The 24,218-nt window shown below is 35.7% G+C and overlaps 1 protein-coding gene across 3 annotated transcripts in view; it reads left to right on the plus strand.

Moving 5' to 3' along the window:
- Positions 1-14,328: 14,328 nt before the first annotated feature.
- The window catches only part of LOC110454292, a 28,789-nt gene continuing 18,899 nt past the window's right edge, over positions 14,329-24,218 (plus strand). The window contains exons 1-6 of one of the 3 annotated variants that reach the window (XM_021503729.1): positions 14,329-14,824; positions 16,150-16,261; positions 18,959-19,423; positions 20,539-20,641; positions 22,244-22,380; positions 23,518-23,639. In XM_021503729.1, coding sequence (XP_021359404.1) covers positions 18,991-19,423; positions 20,539-20,641; positions 22,244-22,380; positions 23,518-23,639 — 795 coding nt within the window. In that variant the 5' untranslated portion in view covers positions 14,329-14,824; positions 16,150-16,261; positions 18,959-18,990. Of the gene's footprint in view, positions 14,825-15,402; positions 15,422-16,149; positions 16,262-18,958; positions 19,424-20,538; positions 20,642-22,243; positions 22,381-23,517; positions 23,640-24,218 lie in introns of those variants that run through there. The other 2 variants (XM_021503730.1, XM_021503731.1) reach the window with 2 other exon arrangements.

The following is a 24,218-nucleotide window of genomic DNA, read 5'->3' on the forward strand; positions in this document are numbered from 1 at the left end:
TTGGCTGTAGAAGTTGGAAGGTATAACAATATACCTGGAGAACGTAGATATTGTACACAGTGTAACTCCCCCTCTGAAGTAGAGGACGAATTTCATTTTTTATTGGTCTGTTCTAAATTCCAAAATCTCAGATCTCGTTTCATCAAAAGCTTTTATTGGAAAAAAAAACATCTGTTTAAAGTCGTTCAGTTATTGAGTGTCCATAATATTAAAGAATTGTGTCTACTAGGAAAATTCATCTATGAGGCAAACAAAGTAAGGGTATTATAATGAAATATGATTGTCCTCATTCTCTGTACGTTGTCCATGATTTGTGTATAATATGTATTGTATACTGATGGGCCAATGGCCTACTAAAGTTTGAATAAAACTTGAAACTAATAGTGTAACGAGGTGTTTGACGCTGCTGGTGCACTACCAGTCTAAAAGATTGGCTGGAACAATTCGAATGTATTCTCGCACAGATTACATCAAAAACTAGTGCAAGAAAAACTAGTATTTTGCTGCCAAAAGATCCAAATTTCTGAAGTGATACAGGATTTCATTGACACCTTTTCGTTTACTGTTTTTTCCCCTTATATTTAAGAACATTCTATATATGGATTTACATTGTATCAACCATAAGTACTAGTGAACTTGTTCCAGTCTACTCAGCTGTAAATGAGTACGTGGTTGGGCAGTGCTAGAATTGTTGAATGCTAGCTGTTAGCGCCGAAATGGCAGCTCCGGCTGTATGCTCCCCAGGGAGTTGAGAAATGTACTGGCTGGTTGCAAAGGCCCTATAACCACGGATAATAATTTGTGAACCGCTTTGAGACGACCTACGAACTAGGTTGTGATAAAGCGGTATATAAGAACCTCCAATTATTATTATTATTATTATTATTATTATACCTTTGATAGCCTAGTAAATCACTGATGCTGTTTGAAAATCTTCACACATCTGACTCGTGATCTTGAGTGTCGGTCAATGTCGTTTATATGAACAAAATTAATAGTTTTTCACTCTAGCAAGCCGCACAGCAAAACTAATGCCTAAAGACATTTATCGAAAACCTTAGTTGACAATTAAATGTGTATACCATGAACGTTGTGCTAGGTGAATTGAAATAAAATACTGCAATGAAAGTGACCAGTACGTAATACGATTCGTATAAAAAAAAATCATTATAACAATTCTTTCAAGAAAACTGAAAGTCAGTTGGTTTTAATCAAATACATGTACAAGGATTGTTTTTATGAACATACAATATAGTAACTGCAATACAGGTCTGACGCAAGAAATGTTCGGATGACCTTATATATGACCAGACAGAGGGTTACATAAAAGCCTAGGATTCTGTACAATCACAACTGAAAATACTAGAATCCAAATGTACCTCTATCTCTCAATCGTTATTGAATACTGTTCGCAAACACGTCTTGCATTTGTGACCTTACAAGTGGGAGCTTATTTAAACAACCGTTATAGCCAACAGGTTAACACTGCAGGCTAGATATCTTTGCTCTACACCTTCTTGATATTAATTTATTATTATTTTACTCGTGTGACATAGTAGTTCAAACTAATATATTTAAACAATGTGTTGTATTTCATTCTTAATGTTACTCCTCTAAGCCATAAAGATTTTCAGACATGTTGTTTGAGCTTTTTCACACATTCAACAACTGTGATCAAGAATTCTTAGCCTTTCATACCAAACTCGGGGCCAAAATATAGTTATTTTGGGATTCGTGGATCTTAAGAACGGGCTAACATTTTCAAGCACTCTTGTTTCTTGCGAACGACTTTGAAAGTGGGCAAAGGTAATTTATTTTAAAATAGTCAGTGGTCCTTTGTTCTAACAATCTATTAGGAACATTTTGTTATTCTAAGCTTTATGGATATCTGGAGGCACGCGTACGGTAGTCTAGTGGTAGGACGCCGGCTCGTGACTGAAGGGTTGCGGGTTCATGTCACGGTATGGCACTGTGTTGTATCGTTGAGCAAGATATTTTGCTCCGTTTGTTCAAGTCTACTCAGCTGTAAATGAGTACGAGGTTGGGCAGTGCTAGAATTGTTGAATTCTAGCTGTGAGCGCCGAAATGGCAGCTCCGGCTGTATGCTCCAAAGGGAGTTGAGAAGGATATCGGCTGGTTCCAAAGGCCCTATAACCACGGATAATAATTTGTGAACCGCTTTGAGACAACCTACGATAAAGGATGTCCGTATACATCAGTGAATAAATCATTAGATAGCACATGCACGGGTATGCTCTAAACAGACAAAGAAAACTTGTTTACAGTTGCAGTACATGTAGTGAATTGGACAGTATACATATAATTTATGGGTATGACCATTGCCCAAAATCTATTAGTATTAACCTATGGGATTTTAATGACATTAACAAGCCAATTTGAGGAATGTATCCTCCTGTTGTATGGAATGTTACTGGTATTGCTAGATCTGTTGTTCATTATTGTGATTTGGTGTAGAGGTAAAGACATGCTGCTCAACAGACATGCTCTCCTGCTCTCAACTGAATTGGAAAACAACTAACAAATCCGCAGTGGGTAGCCCAGTTAAGTTTGTGTACATATTCATCTATCAAACTAACACTCAGACTTAGCCCGACACTTGCCAATATCTATGATGACATTTTGGGTGAAATCAAACCATTGTTAGGGGAATTTTCCATCAGAAAACTGAAGACATCTTTCAGTAAATTAAATGGGTGTTTAAAAAGATGTTAACATATTAGTCTATAACTTTATATATAAGAACAATTCTAAATGCTAATATACAATAACTTCCTGACGTCAGATGTACTTTCTAAAAAAAAGATCTGGCTCTCAACAATGCTCCGCTAACACATGCTATGTACATACTTTACCTCCTATTGAGATCTAAGGCGAGCCAATGCATAAAGCACTTGAAAAATTAATTGGAAGTTCTATATCATGTGTTTACAAAATAATATACAGGTGTTTACACAACCCAATATAAACAAAGATTCCTCTATCACTACACAACCCTATATAAACAAAGATTCCTCTATCATTACACAACCCTATATTAACACTGATCCCTATATCACTACACAACCCTATATCAACACAGATCTCTATACCATTACACCACCTTATATCAACATAGATCCATATATCATTACACCACCCTATATAAACACAGATCCCTATATCACTACACCACCCTATATAAACACAGATCCCTATATCATAACACCACCCTATATAAACACGGATCCCTATAACATTACACCACCCTATATAAATACAGATCCCTATATCATTACACCACCCTTTATAAACACAGATCCCGTTATCAATACACCACCCTATATAAACAGATCCCTATATCGTTACACCACCCAATATTAACATAGATCTCTAAATCATTACACCACCCTATATAAACACAGATCCCTATATCATTACACCCCCCTATATAAACAAAGATCCCTATATCATTACACCACCCTATATAAGCACAGATCACTATATCACTACACCACCCTATATAAACACAGATTCCTATATCACTACACAACTCTATATAAACACAGATCCCTATATCACTACACCACCCTATATCAACATAGATCCCTATATCATTACATCACCCTATATCAACACAGATCACTATATAATTACACCACCCTATATAAACATAGATCCCGATATCACTACACCACCCTATATAAACACAGATCCCTATATCACTACACCACCCTATATAAACACAGATCACTATATCATTCAACCACCCGATATTAAAATAGATCCCGATATCACTACACAACCCTATATAAACACAGAAATATATATCAACACAAATCACTATTTCATTACACCACCCTATATAAACATAGATCCCTATATCACTACACCACCCTATATAAACACAGATCCCTATATCACTACACCATCCTATATGAACACAGATCCCTATATCACTACACCACCCTATATAAACATAGATCCCTATATCATTACATCACCCTATATCAACATAGATCCCTATATCACTTCAAAACCCTATATAAACAGAGATCTCTATATCATCACACCACCCTATATAAACATAGATCCCTATACACTACACCACCCTATATAAAGACAGATCCCTATATCATTCCACCACCCTATATAAACACAGATCACTCTATCACTACACCACCCTATATCAACACATATCCCTATATCATTACACCACCCTATATAAACTTAGATCTCTATATCATTACACCACCCTATATAAACCCAGATTCCTATATCACTACACCACCCAATATCAACATAGATCCCTATATCATTACATCACCCTATATAAACATAGATCCCTATATCACTTCAAAACCATATATGAACAGAGATCTCTATATCATCACACCACCCTATATAAACATAGATCCCTATACACTACACCACCCTATATCAACACATATCCCTATATCATTACACCACCCTATATCAACTTAGATCTCTATATCATTACACCACCCTATATAAACCCAGATTCCTATATCACTACACCACCCAATATCAACACAGATCCCTATATCATTACATCACCCTATATTAACATTGATCTCTATATCACTACACCACCCTATATAAACACAGATCCCTATATCATTATACCACCCTATATTAACATTGATCCCTATATCATTACACCACCCTATATTAACATTGATCCCTTTATCACTACACCACCCTATATAAACACAGATCCATATATCACTACACCACCCTATATTAACATAGATCTCTATATCACTACACCACCCTATATGAACACAGATCTCTATATCAATACACAACTCTATATCAACACAGATCTCTATATCACTACACCACCCTATATAAGCACAGATCCCTATATCACTACACCACCCTATATAAACACAGATCCCTATATCATTATACCACCCTATATTAACATTGATTCCTATATCATTACACCACCCTATATAAACACAGATCACTATAACATTACACCACCCGATATAAACATTGATTCCTATATCATTACACCACCCTATATAAACATAGATCCCTATATCATTACACCACCCTATATAAACACATATCCCTATAACATTACACCACCCTATATAAACACAGATCACTATATCGCTACACCACCCTATATAAGCACAGATCCCTATATCATTACACCACCCTATATAAACACAGATCCCTATAACATTTCACCACGTTATATCAACACAGATCTCTATATCGCTACACCACCCTATATTAACACTGATCCCTATATCATTACACCACCCTATATAAACACAGATCCCTATATAATTACACCACCCTATATAAACACAGATCCCTATATAATTACACCACCCTATATAAACACAGATTCATATCCCTATAACATTTCACCACCTTATATTAACACAGATCTCTATATCGCTACACCACCTTATATCAACACAGATCTCTATATCACTACACCACCCTATATAAACACAGCTCCCCATATCATAACACCACCCTATATAAACACATATCCCTATAACATTTCTACACCACCCTATATAAACACAGATCCCTATAACATTTCACCACCTTATATCAACACAGATCTCTATATCGCTACACCACCCTATATTAACACTGATCCCTATATCATTACACCACCCTATATAAACACAGCTCCCCATATCATAACACCACCCTATATAAACACATATCCCTATAACATTTCACCACCTTATATTAACACAGATCTCTATATCGCTACACCACCTTATATCAACACAGATCTCTATATCACTACACCACCCTATATAAACACAGCTCCCCATATCATAACACCACCCTATATTAACACAGATCTCTATATCGCTACACCACATTATATAAACACATATTCCTATATCATTCCACAACCCTATATAAACACAGATCCCTATACCACTACACAATTCTATATAAACACAGATCCCTATATCATTACAACCCCCTATATAAACACAGATCCCTATATCACTACACCACCTTATATAAACACAGATCCCTATATCACTACACCACCTTATATAAACACAGATCCCTATATCACTACACCACCCTATATAAACACAGATCCCTATATCATTACACCACCCTATATAAACACAGATTCCTATATCATTCCATAACTCTATATAACCACAGATCCCTATATCACTACATAATTCTATATAAACACAGATCCCTATATCATTACAACACCCTATATAAACACAGATCCCTATGTCACTACACCACCCTATATCAACACAGATCCCTATATCGTTACGCCAACCTATATTAACATTGATTCCTATATCACTACACCACCCTATATAAACACAGATCCCTATAACATTACACCACCTTATATAAACACAGATCCCTTTATCACTACACCACCCTATATAAACACAGATCCCTATATCACTACACCACCTTATATAAACACAGATCCCTATATCACTACACCACCCTATATAAACACAGATCCCTATATCATTACACCACCCTATATAAACAGATTCCTATATCATTACACCACCCTATATAAACATAGATCCCTATATCACTACACCACCCTATATAAACACCGATCCCTATATCATTACACCACCCTATATAAACATAGATCCCTATATCACTACACCACCCTTTATAAACACAGATCACTATATCACTACAACACCCAATATCAACACAGATCCCTATATCATTACATCACCCTATATAAACACAGACCCCTATATCATTACATCACCCTATATCAACACAGATCCCTATATCATTACATCACCCTTTATAAACACAGATCGCTTTATCATTACATAACCCTATATGAACACAGATCCCTATATCATTACCCCCCCCTAAATAAACAAAGATCACTATATCACTACCTATATCGTTACGCCAACCTATATTAACATTGATTCCTATATCATTACACCACCCTATATAAACACAGATTTACACCACCCTATATAAACAAAGATCCCTATATCACTACACCACCCTATATAAAAAAAGATCCCTCCATCATTACATCACCCTATATAAACACAGATCACTATATCACTACACCACCCTATATAAACACAGATCCCTCCATCATTACACCAACCTATATAAACATAGACCCCTATATCACTACACCACCCTATATAAGCACAGATCACTATATCACTACACCACCCTATATAAACACAGATCTCTATATAATTACACCACCCTATATAAACACAGATTCCTATATCACTACACAACCCTATATAAACACAGATACATATATCAACACAGATCAATATATCACTACACCACCCTATATAAACAAAGATCCCTATATCACTACACCACCCTATATAAACACAGATCACTATATCACTACACCACCCTATATAAACATAGATTCCTATATCACTACACCACCCTATATAAACACAGATCCCTATATCATTACACCACCCTATATAAACACAGATCACTATATCATTACACCACCCTATATAAACCCAGATTCCTATATCACTACAACACCCAATATCAACACAGATCCCTATATCATTACACCACCCTATATTAACATTGATCTCTATATCATTACACCACCCAATATTAACATTGATCCCTATATCACTTCACCACCCTATATAAACACAGATCACTATATCACTACACCACCCTATATAAACGCAGATCCCTATATCACTACACCACCCTATATAAACGCAGATCCCTATATCACTACACCACCCTATATAAACGCAGATCCCTATATCACTACACCACCCTATATAAACAAAGATACCTATATTATTACACCACCCTATATAAACACAGATCCCTATATCACTACCCCACCCTATATAAACACAGATCCCTATATCACTACACCACCCCATATAAACACAGATCCCTATATCATTATACCACCCTATATTAACATTGATCCCTATATCATTACACCACCCTATATTAACATTGATCTCTATATCATTACACCACCCAATATTAACATTGATCCCTATATCACTTCACCACCCTATAGAAACACAGATCACTATATCACTACACCACCCTATATAAACAAAGATCCCTATATCATTACACCACCCTATATAAACATAGATCCCTATATCATTACACCACCCTATATAAACACAGATCACTATATCAAAACACCACCCTATATAAACACAGATCCATATATCACTACACCACCCTATATAAACATAGATCCCTATATCATTACACCACCCTATATAAACATAGATCCCTATATCACTACACCACCCTATATAAACGCAGATCCCTATATCACTACACCACCCTATATAAACACCGATCCCTATATCATTACACCACCCTATATAAACATAGATCCCTATATCATTACACCACCCTATATAAACATAGATCCCTATATCACTACACCACCCTATATAAACAAAGATCCCTCCATCATTACACCACCCTATATAAACACAGATCACTATATCACTACACCACCCTATATAAACACAGATCCCTATATCACTACACCACCCTATATGAACACAGATCTCTATATCACTACACAACTCTATATAAACACAGATCCCTATATCATTACACCACCCTATATAAGCACAGATCCCTATATCACTACACCACCCCATATAAACACAGATCCCTATATCACTACGCCACCCTATATAAACATTGATTCCTATATCATTACACCACCCTATATAAACATAGATCCCTATATCATTACACCACCCTATATAAACACATATGCCTATAACATTACACCACCCTATATAAACACAGATCATTATATCGCTACACCACCCTATATAAGCACAGATCCCTATATCACTACACCACCCTATATAAAAACAGATCATTATATCGCTACACCACCCTATATAAACAAAGACCCCTATATTATTACAACACCCTATATAAGCACAGATCCCTATATCATTACACCACCCTATAGAAACACATATGCCTATAACATTACACCACCCTATATAAACATAGACCCCTATATCATTACTTCACCCTATATAAACACAGATCCCTATAACATTACACCACCTTATATAAACACAGATCTCTATATCGCTACCCCACCCTATATAAACACAGATCCCTATAACATTACACCCCCTTATATAAACACAGATCTCTATATCGTTACACCACCCTATATAAACACAGATGCCTATAACATTACACCACCCTATATAAACACAGATCCCTATATCGTTACGCCAGCCTATATTAACATTGATTCCTATATCATTACACCACCCTATATAAACACAGATCCCTATATCATTACACCACCCTATATAAACACAGCTCCCTATATCATTACACCACCCTATATAAACACAGATCCCTATATCATTACACCACCCTATATAAACACAGATCCCTATATCACTACACCACCCTATATAAACACAGATCCCTATATCACTACACCACCCTATATAAACACAGATCCCTATATCACTACACCACCCTATATAAACACAGATCCCTATATCACTACACCACCCTATATAAACACAGATCCCTATATCACTACACCACCCTATATAAACACAGATCCCTATATCACTACACCACCCTATATAAACACAGATCCCTATATCACTACACCACCCTATATAAACACAGATCCCTATATCACTACACCACCCTATATAAACACAGATCCCTATATCACTACACCACCCTATATAAACACAGATCCCTATATCACTACACCACCCTATATAAACACAGATCCCTATATCACTACACCACCCTATATAAACACAGATCCCTATATCACTACACCACCCTATATAAACACAGATCCCTATATCACTACACCACCCTATATAAACACAGATCCCTATATCACTACACCACCCTATATAAACACAGATCCCTATATCACTACACCACCCTATATAAACACAGATCCCTATATCACTACACCACCCTATATAAACACAGATCCCTATATCACTACACCACCCTATATAAACACAGATCCCTATATCACTACACCACCCTATATAAACACAGATCCCTATATCACTACACCACCCTATATAAACACAGATCCCTATATCACTACACCACCCTATATAAACACAGATCCCTATATCACTACACCACCCTATATAAACACAGATCCCTATATCACTACACCACCCTATATAAACACAGATCCCTATATCACTACACCACCCTATATAAACACAGATCCCTATATCACTACACCACCCTATATAAACACAGATCCCTATATCACTACACCACCCTATATAAACACAGATCCCTATATCACTACACCACCCTATATAAACACAGATCCCTATATCACTACACCACCCTATATAAACACAGATCCCTATATCACTACACCACCCTATATAAACACAGATCCCTATATCACTACACCACCCTATATAAACACAGATCCCTATATCACTACACCACCCTATATAAACACAGATCCCTATATCACTACACCACCCTATATAAACACAGATCCCTATATCACTACACCACCCTATATAAACACAGATCCCTATATCACTACACCACCCTATATAAACACAGATCCCTATATCACTACACCACCCTATATAAACACAGATCCCTATATCACTACACCACCCTATATAAACACAGATCCCTATATCACTACACCACCCTATATAAACACAGATCCCTATATCACTACACCACCCTATATAAACACAGATCCCTATATCACTACACCACCCTATATAAACACAGATCCCTATATCACTACACCACCCTATATAAACACAGATCCCTATATCACTACACCACCCTATATAAACACAGATCCCTATATCACTACACCACCCTATATAAACACAGATCCCTATATCACTACACCACCCTATATAAACACAGATCCCTATATCACTACACCACCCTATATAAACACAGATCCCTATATCACTACACCACCCTATATAAACACAGATCCCTATATCACTACACCACCCTATATAAACACAGATCCCTATATCACTACACCACCCTATATAAACACAGATCCCTATATCACTACACCACCCTATATAAACACAGATCCCTATATCACTACACCACCCTATATAAACACAGATCCCTATATCACTACACCACCCTATATAAACACAGATCCCTATATCACTACACCACCCTATATAAACACAGATCCCTATATCATTACACCACCCTATATAAACACAGATCCCTATATCACTACACCACCCTATATAAACACAGATCCCTATATCACTACACCACCCTATATAAACACAGATCCCTATATCACTACACCACCCTATATAAACACAGATCCCTATATCACTACACCACCCTATATAAACACAGATCCCTATATCACTACACCACCCTATATAAACACAGATCCCTATATCACTACACCACCCTATATAAACACAGATCCCTATATCACTACACCACCCTATATAAACACAGATCCCTATATCACTACACCACCCTATATAAACACAGATCCCTATATCACTACACCACCCTATATAAACACAGATCCCTATATCACTACACCACCCTATATAAACACAGATCCCTATATCACTACACCACCCTATATAAACACAGATCCCTATATCACTACACCACCCTATATAAACACAGATCCCTATATCACTACACCACCCTATATAAACACAGATCCCTATATCACTACACCACCCTATATAAACACAGATCCCTATATCACTACACCACCCTATATAAACACAGATCCCTATATCACTACACCACCCTATATAAACACAGATCCCTATATCACTACACCACCCTATATAAACACAGATCCCTATATCACTACACCACCCTATATAAACACAGATCCCTATATCACTACACCACCCTATATAAACACAGATCCCTATATCACTACACCACCCTATATAAACACAGATCCCTATATCACTACACCACCCTATATAAACACAGATCCCTATATCACTACACCACCCTATATAAACACAGATCCCTATATCACTACACCACCCTATATAAACACAGATCCCTATATCACTACACCACCCTATATAAACACAGATCCCTATATCACTACACCACCCTATATAAACACAGATCCCTATATCACTACACCACCCTATATAAACACAGATCCCTATATCACTACACCACCCTATATAAACACAGATCCCTATATCACTACACCACCCTATATAAACACAGATCCCTATATCACTACACCACCCTATATAAACACAGATCCCTATATCACTACACCACCCTATATAAACACAGATCCCTATATCACTACACCACCCTATATAAACACAGATCCCTATATCACTACACCACCCTATATAAACACAGATCCCTATATCACTACACCACCCTATATAAACACAGATCCCTATATCACTACACCACCCTATATAAACACAGATCCCTATATCACTACACCACCCTATATAAACACAGATCCCTATATCACTACACCACCCTATATAAACACAGATCCCTATATCACTACACCACCCTATATAAACACAGATCCCTATATCACTACACCACCCTATATAAACACAGATCCCTATATCACTACACCACCCTATATAAACACAGATCCCTATATCACTACACCACCCTATATAAACACAGATCCCTATATCACTACACCACCCTATATAAACACAGATCCCTATATCACTACACCACCCTATATAAACACAGATCCCTATATCACTACACCACCCTATATAAACACAGATCCCTATATCACTACACCACCCTATATAAACACAGATCCCTATATCACTACACCACCCTATATAAACACAGATCCCTATATCACTACACCACCCTATATAAACACAGATCCCTATATCACTACACCACCCTATATAAACACAGATCCCTATATCACTACACCACCCTATATAAACACAGATCCCTATATCACTACACCACCCTATATAAACACAGATCCCTATATCACTACACCACCCTATATAAACACAGATCCCTATATCACTACACCACCCTATATAAACACAGATCCCTATATCACTACACCACCCTATATAAACACAGATCCCTATATCACTACACCACCCTATATAAACACAGATCCCTATATCACTACACCACCCTATATAAACACAGATCACTATATCACTACACCACCCTATATAAACACAGATCTCTATATCATTACACCACCCTATATGAACACAGATCCCTATATCACTACACCACCCTATATAAACACAGATACATATTAACACAGATTCCTATATCATTACACCACCCTATATTAACATTGATCCCTATATCACTACACCACCCTATATAAACACAGATCCCTATATCACTACACCACCCTATATAAACACAGATCCCTATATCACTACACCACCCTATATAAACACAGATCACTATATCACTACACCACCCTATATAAACAAAGATCACTATATCACTACACCACCCTATATAAACAAAGATCCCTATATCACTACACCACCCTATTTAAACACAGATCCCTCCATCATTACACCACCCTATATTAACATTGATCCCTATATCACTACACCACCCTATATAAACACAGATCCCTATATCACTACACCACCCTATATAAACACAGATCTCTATATCACTACACCACCCTATATAAACACAGATCTCTATATCATTACACCACCCTATATAAACATAGATCCCTATATTCCTATCTCATTATACGCCTCTATAAGCACAGCTCCCTATATCATTACACCACCCTATATAAACATCGATCCCTATAGATCCCTATGTTACTGTTACATGAAGGAGATTTCTACTTTCACTTTCGACTTGAATCATATTTCATCTTTACGTCGTTATGGCTTCAAAAGGGATCAAAACTTTAATTATTATACATGGGTATATTATTCATTGATACGAAATTTTATCTTTAGTCAGAGTTACCAAATGCATATGATCATAATATGCCTGATGCACACGAATCCATTGTTACAACAACGACCGTAACGAACCAGCCGTAAACACATTCGATTCGATCGTCTTTCTAAAACGAAAGTGAGATTCTCTATATGCATGTAGGTTTCATCATACTGAATGGATCACCTCTTGCAGAAAAATATTCAAAAATTATCTTAACAAATCATTTTTAGAATTTGACTCTTTTTATAGATTTGATGACATGAACTGTAGCAAGTTGTCAGTGTTAACTGGATCGAACGCACCCTGCCGAGTTCAAGGCTATAAGCTAGGCCTACCTCCAAGAATTTGAATTTAAACGCTGATCTAAGCAAAATATTATATTTCTATAAGGTAAACAATGACTCACAAGCTAAAGGAGTAGTCTTAAGAAGTGCCTATGACGCTTACAAGACATGCTTTACAAAGGAGATTATATAGTACTGTGAACACTAATTGTTTGTGAAAGAAAGTGAAAGTAGAAAGTTTGCCAAAACAAACATTTTGTACACTGATCCATTGACCTCCATGTATTAGGACGTCTATACGTTGAACAGGTGTGTGAGTTTTTCGGCTTTTAAACTGGACCGCAGATGCACACATCTTCAATGTTTGTAGAACATCATGCAGTCGCTGGACATTCTACCATAGGGCCTTTATAATGTGTCCAGTTGCTGATGTTCCATAAAAAATGCTTGCCTGTGACAAGAGACAATATTCTGTGTATTCCAAAAACTAGACGGACAGTCTAACTAATAGAGCTACTTGGTCCCAGTTGCTCAAGGTTGGTTAATTTTAACATCGGTTATATACATTTGTGTACTCTATAATTTAACAGGTTGGACACAGCGACACATATGGGTAATAATCCTGCATTTGGGTAACAGTTCACCCATTTGCAGTAACAATTTTATTACTTAAATGGGAAATAAAGTGAAATAAAAACACATTAAGTTCTTTTAAACACATGGAGCAAAAAAGGGTGTCATTCTTTCAACTAAATTCAATATATAACATGTACAATGAAGTACATTTGCTCTCAAACATTTATCAGTTCTGATGTCTAACATTTTGTAAAAATTTCGAAGCATATAATTAAATAAAATAAATAAATATACAACATTTGATATAGCGCCCTATCTAGCTAACATAAGCCACTCTAAAGCGCTTTACAGTACATAGATATACATTTTTATACAGTCAATGCAATAAGCATATATATATTAATCAATACAATATATAATCAATATATCACTGACTTTGCTCTCCATTGACTTCAGTGTGAAGTCAAGTGGACCATCCATTGCAAATGTGACAGGTGAGCATAATTTGTTCTGTGTGCTATTTATAGCTGCTCTACAGAACCCTATCAGCAATGGAGGTAATACAATTTGTCATTTTCACAAACATTTAGACAACTGAATTAACATATTTTTGTGCACAATTGTACTTTATTGTATTTTTTATTGGATTATGTTGAAAGAATGACACCCTTTTTTGCTCCAGTTGTTTAAAAGAACTATATGTGTTTTTGTTTCACTGTATTCCCCATGGACTATTACCCATATGTTTATTATTTTTATATATAACATGTTCCTGGTTAATATGATCTGTATGTAACTTATATACCTGACCTGGTTTTATGTGTTTTTTATGCAATTAGTGTTTAAAATAATACAGTGTTTGTGTATATCTTTTAATGTTAAAGGTAGGTTTCTACGTCTCTGATTCTAAGAGCATGACGTAATATCAAATATGTTGTCTATAGCAACATGTTACTGGGTTCGTCTTTATTTATTATTCATATATATATACGTACCTTCTGGCGTTTTTACTCCAAACATGCCTTACGACTAGTTTTAGCTAGGCCCACTGAAGTAAAATATTACTTTGTTTAACGCAGTAACGATCAATATACATGCAGAGTCACGGGCGTCACCCACGATTGAGATACTTGATCATTGGCCCATTCGAATTCTGTATCGAATGCACCTCAATTATTTAAAAAGGCCACATATATATATAGACATATGCATACTGTAGCGAACAATTTTGCGCATGGATGATGCCACGTGATTATACTCTGTCCTATAATTTACTTTTTAATAGACAATTCCAAACGACGCAATAGGCAGACTAGGGCCTTATTGGCTCCACATTACTGATCTTCGATCCGGACGCTGCATGTCACCAGCGCTCCAGCACCATGTCTGCAGACCTTGTAAGTACCAGTACTTTATATACGGTATAGTAGAACAAAGTCATTGATGTTTATTTTAAAATGTTTTCTGCTAATTGCACAATTACATTAGTATAAACATAGAAGTAGATATTAGAGTCATTTCATGTTGTAACATGCACGTGTGCACAGCTGAATAAACTACAGTACATAAATGATACCGATTGGTAGCATCAGAGACGTATAATACATGTTATATACTTCTGGTAGCATTGATAAAACTGACAGTTCTACCAAGTATAAAACAAGATTAAGCAAGTCAAGAATCTGCAGATCTACAACTACGCAAAGGGACAGAACAGGTTGGGCACAAAGGCGCATATGGGCAATAATCCTGCATTTGGGTAACATCTTTGTATGTTATGGTTGAATGCACTTCGAATTTACTTTCACTTTCCTATATAAAAAATCAAAATTTTGTACTTCACTTACGTTATTGAAAATCGCCATATCTATTGGTTATTACAAACAACTTTTGGTTGAACAGTTTTCGGTTTTGAAAGTATTTCACGACCTTTGAAGCCTTAGAAAAGTCGGGACATCTAAAATCACGAAAATGTCAAAACACGAAAAAACGTTCAACCAAAAATTGTTTATAATAACCATATTAATAGCGATTTTAAATAAAGATAGTGAAGTACAAAATTTTGATTTTTTTTATATAGGATAGTGAAAGTAGATTCGAAGTGCATTCAACCATAACATACAAAGATGTTACCCAAATGCAGGATTATTACCCATATGCGCCGTTGTGCCCAACCTGTTGAAGTGTAAATTCAAACTGTTACCAATGAAGCAAGAGCTTTCAAAGCAAAATAATTCCTCAAAACACATCAGTCTTATTTCTCTTAAAAAGTATATAGAAGTGAAATGATATTGGGTGTTGTTGATTTTACTATATGCATTAATATTTTCCTAACTTGTTTTACTATATAAACCAACCTTTGAGCAATTAATTTTATAACTAACCAAAAAAGGCCAAGTCGCCGGCAATCACCCAAGTCAAGCTAAATATCAGCAGATTTGTTCCAATCATTGTTATTATAGATACGTGTATTAAATTATCTAACTACATGTACATGATATGAATATTGACTGTTTAACAAACTTTTGACTGCTTTCTGTTTTCAGCTTATAATCCTTAATGATATGTAGGGCCAGGTATACATATAGTTCAGTACAATTGTTCAACATTTTGGTTTCAGTTTTGAATCCTAGTCTGATGGCTTATAATGGTCGTTCGATAATCCAGTCATGGTACAACTTTTTAAACAAAGTATCATGCTCCTGTCCATAGATTCCAAACCTTGGTTGCTCATAGTGTATAAATTAGGGAGTAGTGAATAGATTTATTCTTTGCATTTTCTATTCCTGTTGCAATACTCAGTGTGAATCTGGTGTGATTATATTTTGTACTCTACAACTGATTTGAAAAGCAGAGAATTTAAAAATGAACTCTAATATAAACTGATTAATTTGTATACATGAGGCTTATATTATATTTTGATACAAAAATCTGTATTAATATCAGATGGACATATGATATCAAAAATAATTTATATAGAGATAGAGACATCTATGTTTATATGGGGTGGTTAAAGTATATACATTTGTTAGTATAATGTATCTGTGTTTATATAATAGTGGTGTAATGGTAAAGGGATCTGTGTTTATATAGGGTGGTGTAGTGATATAGGTATCTGTGTTTATATAGGGTGGTGTTATGATATAGGTATATGTGTTTATATAGGGTGGTGTTATGATATAGGGATCAGTGTTAATATAGGGTGGTGTTATGATAGAGGTATCTGTGTTTATATAGGGTAGTGTTATGATATGGGGAGCCGTGTTTATATAGGGTGGTGTGATGATATAGGAATCTGTGTTTATATAGGGTAGTGTTATGATATGGGGAGCCGTGTTTATATAGGGTGGTGCTATGATATAGGTATCTGTGTTAATATAGGGTGGTGTTATGATATAAGTATATGTGTTTATATAGGGGGGTGTAATGATATAGGTATCTGGGTTTATATAGGGTGGTGTAGGGATATAGGGATCAGTGTTAATATAAGGTGGTGTTATGATATAGGTCTCAGTGTTAATATAGGGTGGTTTTATGATATGGGGAGCTGTGTTTTTATAGGGTGGTGTTATGATATACGTATCAGTGTTAATATAGGGTAGTGTTATGATATGGGGAGCCGTGTTTATATAGGGTGGTGCTATGATATAGGTATCTGTGTTTCTATAGGGTGGTGTAGCGATATTGGTATCTGTGTGTATATAGGGGGGTGTAATGATATAGGTATCTGTGTTTCTATAGGGTGGTGTAGCGATATGGGTATCTGTGTTTATATAGAATTATGTAGTGATATAGGGATCTGTGTTTATATAGGGTGGGGTTATGATATGGGGAGCTGTGTTTATATAGGGTGGTGTAGCGATATAGGTATCTGTGTGTATATAGGGTGGTGTAATGATATAGGTATCTGTGTTTATATAGGGTGGTGTAATGATATAGGGATCTGTGTTAATAAAGGGTTGTGTAGTGATATAGGAATCTATGTTTATATAGTGTGGTGTAATGATATAGGGATCTGTGTTTATATCGGGTGGTGTAATGATATGGGGAGCTGTTAAACTATCCTATTTTAGGTGTTGTCTATATATGTTTAGGTGATGAAAATATATAGCGATCAGTAGACAGGATGGCCATGATGGAAGGTGGTGGTGCCATCGGGCGGACAACTGATGTTCAAAGCTGGGACGTTATAAGACATGCTCTTATTGGAGAGTTTGACTCCAGCCCAGATGTCTTCAATAGCACACTTCAATATTCCCAGAACTACATCCTTGGAGGAAACCAACCCCAAAATGGGAATGAATACTTTGAAATGCTGGAGAACAACATGATACCAGAGGACATGTTAGATTTCTTGATCGCATTGATGGACCAGCTGGGTATGCACACAGACTTCGGGACATTGTCAGTGGCTGGGGTTCTCAGGCGGTTCAAGGAAAAACTGGAGGCATATAGAAGGGCTGAGATAGAGGATGAAGAGGGTAACAGAAATTTTGTTGGAAGAGAGAAATACATTAACGACATCAAGAAGATTTTTGAGGATGATAGAACTTACAAAGGTATGTTAAAATAGGACTTTAATGGTTTTGAGGTTGATAGAACTTACACAGGTATGTTAAAATAGGACTTTAATGGTTTTTGAGGTTGAAAGAACTTACACAGGTATGTTAAAATAGGACTTTAATGGTTTTGAGGTTGATAGAACTAACACAGGTATATTAAAATAGGACTTTAATGGTTTTGAGGTTGATAGAAATTACACAGGTATGTTAAAATAGGACTTTAATGGTTTTGAGGTTGATAGAACTTACACAGGTATGTTAAAATAGGACTTTAATGGTTTTGAGGTTGATAGTACTGACACAGGTATGTTAAAATAGGACTTAGTACTAGATTTAATGGTTGATTCAATGCCACCTTTTATGATATATCATTTGTAACTGCAGAAATGTTTTTTTGTGACAGTCCCTAAATTCTCTCAACAGAATTTGTTAATCTATTTTCTCTGCATGTTTTTATACCCCCAGTCCTGCAAAGAAGTTTAGGGATGGGAGTAATATGGGTATCAACTTGTCCATGTGTCTGAACTACTTCTCAACTAATAACCAAATTTTAAGTAAAATTTATACATATGATCAGCACATCATGTTGCTACTGTAGTTGCTCACGCGACAATTCTATATCGATTTTTGACTTTTCTTTTTAAAAAATTCATTGCGCTTTTTACTCTTTGTCATTTCAAGCCCTGTCTAGACAAACAAAACATAATGTGACCAATTACAATGAAACTTTCTAAAAGTGACACAAATGGATAAACCTTTTAATTTTGTAATTCAAGATAGCTGCCAGGACCTCTGATTGGCTGAGATTATGTTGGTTGTAACTTGAGTTTTATGTATCTCAAATGGACAAATTTCAGTTTTTGTAATCCAAGATATTGCCATTACCTTTGATTTTCTGAGACAATAATAGTAATAATTGGAACTTTTATGGGACCAATGTTAACATTGTTTATACATGGGGATATACTTTATATTCAAAGGCTCACTGCTTAGTTTCAATATTCGAGATGTTCATCTTGGTTTCTGAATGGCTGATGTGGATGGAGGGTAGGTATATTAGTATACCTGTGCCTTACATTGCTAGTTTATAACTGACATACTTTTATTGATAGGTGTTTGCATCTGTGGTATGGGTGGATTAGGAAAGACAACTTTGGCAAACCAAATTTGCAGAATCATGAAACGTCGGTGGGAAATCATCATTGTTGACCTGAGGTATTTCTTTTTATTAAAGTTATTAAGGTACTCTCATCTGTGTTAACCTGTATATAAGGACCAAAGTAATGTACATTCATTGGTGTTAACCTGTATAGAAGGACCAAAGTAATCTACTCTCATCTGTGTTAACCTGTATATAAGGACCAAAGAATGTACACTCATTGGTGTTAACCTGTATAGAAGGACCAAAGTAATGTATTCTCATTTGTGTTAACCTATATATAAGGACCAAAGTAATGTATTCTTATCTGTGTTAACCTGTATATAAGGACCAAAGTAATGTACTTTCATTAGTGTTAACCTGTATAGAAGGACCAAAGTAATGTATTCTCATTGGTGTTAACCTGTATATAAGGACCAAAGTAATGTACTTTCATTGGTGTTAACCTGTATATCAGGACCAAAGTAATGTATTCTCATTGGTGTTAACCTGTATATGAGGACCAAAGTTATGTTTTCTTATTGGTGTTAACCTGTATATAAGGACCAAAGTTATGTACGCTTGTTGGTGTTAACCTGTATATAAGGACCAAAGTTATGTACTCTTGTTGGTGTTAACCTGTATAATTACAAGGACCATTGGAATGTATATTTGTAAATACTAAAGGGACGTCTCAATGACAAATTATATCATTTGTAAGGGAATGTCTAAATAAGGCTTTAGATTATTTGTAAAAGGATGTCTCAATGACAATTTATATCATTTGTAAGGGAATGTCTTAATAAGGCTTTAGATTAATTGTAAAGGGATGTCTTAATGACAATTTATATCATTTGTAAGGGAATGTCTCAATAAGGCTTAAGATTATCTGTAAAGGGATGTCTCAATGAGAATTTATATCATTTGTAAGGGGATGTCTCAATGAGAATTTATATCATTTGTAAGGGGATGTCTCAATGAGAATTTATATCATTTGTAAGGGGATGTCTCAATGAGGATTTATATCATTTGTAAGGGGATGCCTCAATTAGAATTGATATCATTTGTAAGGAGATGTATCAATGAGAATTTATATCATTTGTAAGGGGATGTCTCAATGAGAATTTATATCATTTGCAAGGGGATGTCTCAATGAGAATTTATATCATTTGTAAGGGGATGTCTCAATGAGGATTTATGTCATTTGTAAGGGGATGTCTCAATTAGAATTTATATCATTTGTAAGGGGATGTCTCAATGAGAATTTATATCATTTGTAAGGAGATGCCTCAATTAGAATTTATATCATTTGTAAGGGGATGGATCAATGAGAATTTATATCATTTGTAAGGGGATGTCTCAATGAGAATTTATATCGTTTGTAAGGGGAAGTCTGAAGGAGGATTTATGTCATTTGTAAGGGGATGTCTCAATTAGAATTGATATCATTTGTAAGGGGATGTCTCAATGATAATTGATATCATTTGCAAGGGGATGTCTCAGTGAGGATTCATATTAGTTGTATGATAATTTCGTTGTTCCTTACTTATCCGTGAGCAAGCTAAATTAAAATGTTTCTCAATAGTTTTAATTAATTTTACTTAGAACACTGTAGTTGATATATTAACATCAAATCTGAAATTGGAATAAATCACTAAAAGTTTTTTCACTGATAACAGGGAAGTATTTTACTTGAGAGATTTACTGAGGGCAGTTTTTGTGAAACTGGGCTGTTCAGGATGGATTGCAGAATCTGAAGATGAAATTCTAGAACAGATAAAACAATTTCTGCTAGAGGACAACAGGATAAAACGAAGTAAGTTGATTTGATTATCATTAGCACCTTACAGTAAGGTGCGTAAAACATCTTGTTTTGTAATTAACAAATTTATTATTCCATAAAACTTTTCGGGAATAAAGTATGTAGATCAATAAGGCCTCACTTCAAATGATGGACACTCTCCATTTATGGTATTTTATCTTTTAGCTGTAGAGGTCATGTGACAGGAAGAAAGTTGTGTATTTTGTAATAGTTAATAATTATGGAGACAGAGGTGGAATACATCGACAGTATGCCACATGTGTATTTATGTGACTCTCAGATTGTAAAAGTGTATTGCCTGTAAGGATAAAGTTCACGAGAACTTTGATCCGAGTGAAATATATCCATTCACACAACAAACCACTGCAGTCTGAGACATCAGGTGGACACACATGTGTGTTGGTGCTTTTACTTTATTTCTAAAATTGTTCTTTATGTGCTTACGATTAATATTCCTTTGTGCTTACGATTAATTTTCCTTTGTTTTCATACCAAAGACACATACAAAATGTATCTCATCTATCCAAAAACTGTTTTCATTGTTCTTTGAACAAACATAATATTAAGCCTCCCACCCTCCCAACCCTACCCCTAAACCTATTGTTTCACCATATCAGCAATATTAAAGAATGAATGATGCAAAATGGTTAATGCTGGTGATCTTTTGATCATTATAATAAACAACATTTATCTAGCGCTCTATATAATTTATAAAGTTACTGTAAAGCACTTTACAACATATGGACATGAATAAAAGTTATATTTATATATATATTTGATAGGCAAAAAAGGCTAACAATTACCATTATACATTAAGCAAGCAGATAATCATCTCAATGTGTATATAAATGACTAAGTAAAAGGTGGTATGTATATGATGTCTGTGCAAAGAGCCTAAAATGCAGACGTGAAAATAAGAGGTGGGTCTTTGTATCCTGCTTGAATTTGGCCAGGGTATTTGACTTTCTAATAGCAGTGGTCATGACGGCTGATCCAGGGTAACAAGCTCCTGTAGGTACTGGGGAGCTGTAATACTCTGTGGAAGATCTAAGTATGATCAGAAACTCTATACTTTCAAACTTTTCTCTTTCATTTTGACAGTTTTAATGTTAAAGCTTGTAATTTTTGTAGGAAGCATTGTAATGTTGGACAATGTTGATGACATCATCAACAAGGAAGGAATAGACAAGTTCAGACACGGATTTCTAGGAAAGTTTGGTGCATTTCTACAGGAACTGGGTGACGATTGCAAAGTATGTGAGATGGAGTTACTATGGTGCAAAGAGGACAGTTTTGAACCCTTCTTTACCCTCTCCCACACTCAGAAGCCTGGTTAACCAGGAGGGAAAGAATTGGTTCTTATATTATTATCTTTAATTATTACACAAACACCATTTAAAGAAAAGAGTTGGAAAGAAGTTGGTGAACAGCTAAGGGTGAGGTGGATGCATGCTGACAAACATTTTGCAGTGAATATCACAACAGGTGTTCTGCAGGTCTGATCTCACCTACTCTGATAACATTGACTGCCTTACCAGACTGTATTTCAGTGTAATACATTTCATTTTTGTACCTTTGTGCAGGTCGACCAAACTTCTCAAAGACATTCACTGAGAAACAACCTGTGTTTGGCCTCTGTTGAGTTTAGCCAGAGTTACAATGCACCACTAGTTAAGCCAGAGTTACAATGCAGCACTTGTTTAGCCAGAGTTACAATGCACCACTAGTTTAGCCAGAGTTACAATGCAGCACCTGTTTAGCCAGAGTTACAATGCAGCACTTGTTTAGCCAGAGTTACAATGCAGCACTAGTTTAGCCAGAGTTACAATGCA

This window comes from Mizuhopecten yessoensis, unplaced genomic scaffold (assembly GCF_002113885.1).
Source record: "Mizuhopecten yessoensis strain PY_sf001 unplaced genomic scaffold, ASM211388v2 scaffold7763, whole genome shotgun sequence".
In the NCBI taxonomy this organism is placed as follows: Eukaryota; Metazoa; Mollusca; class Bivalvia; order Pectinida; family Pectinidae; genus Mizuhopecten; species Mizuhopecten yessoensis.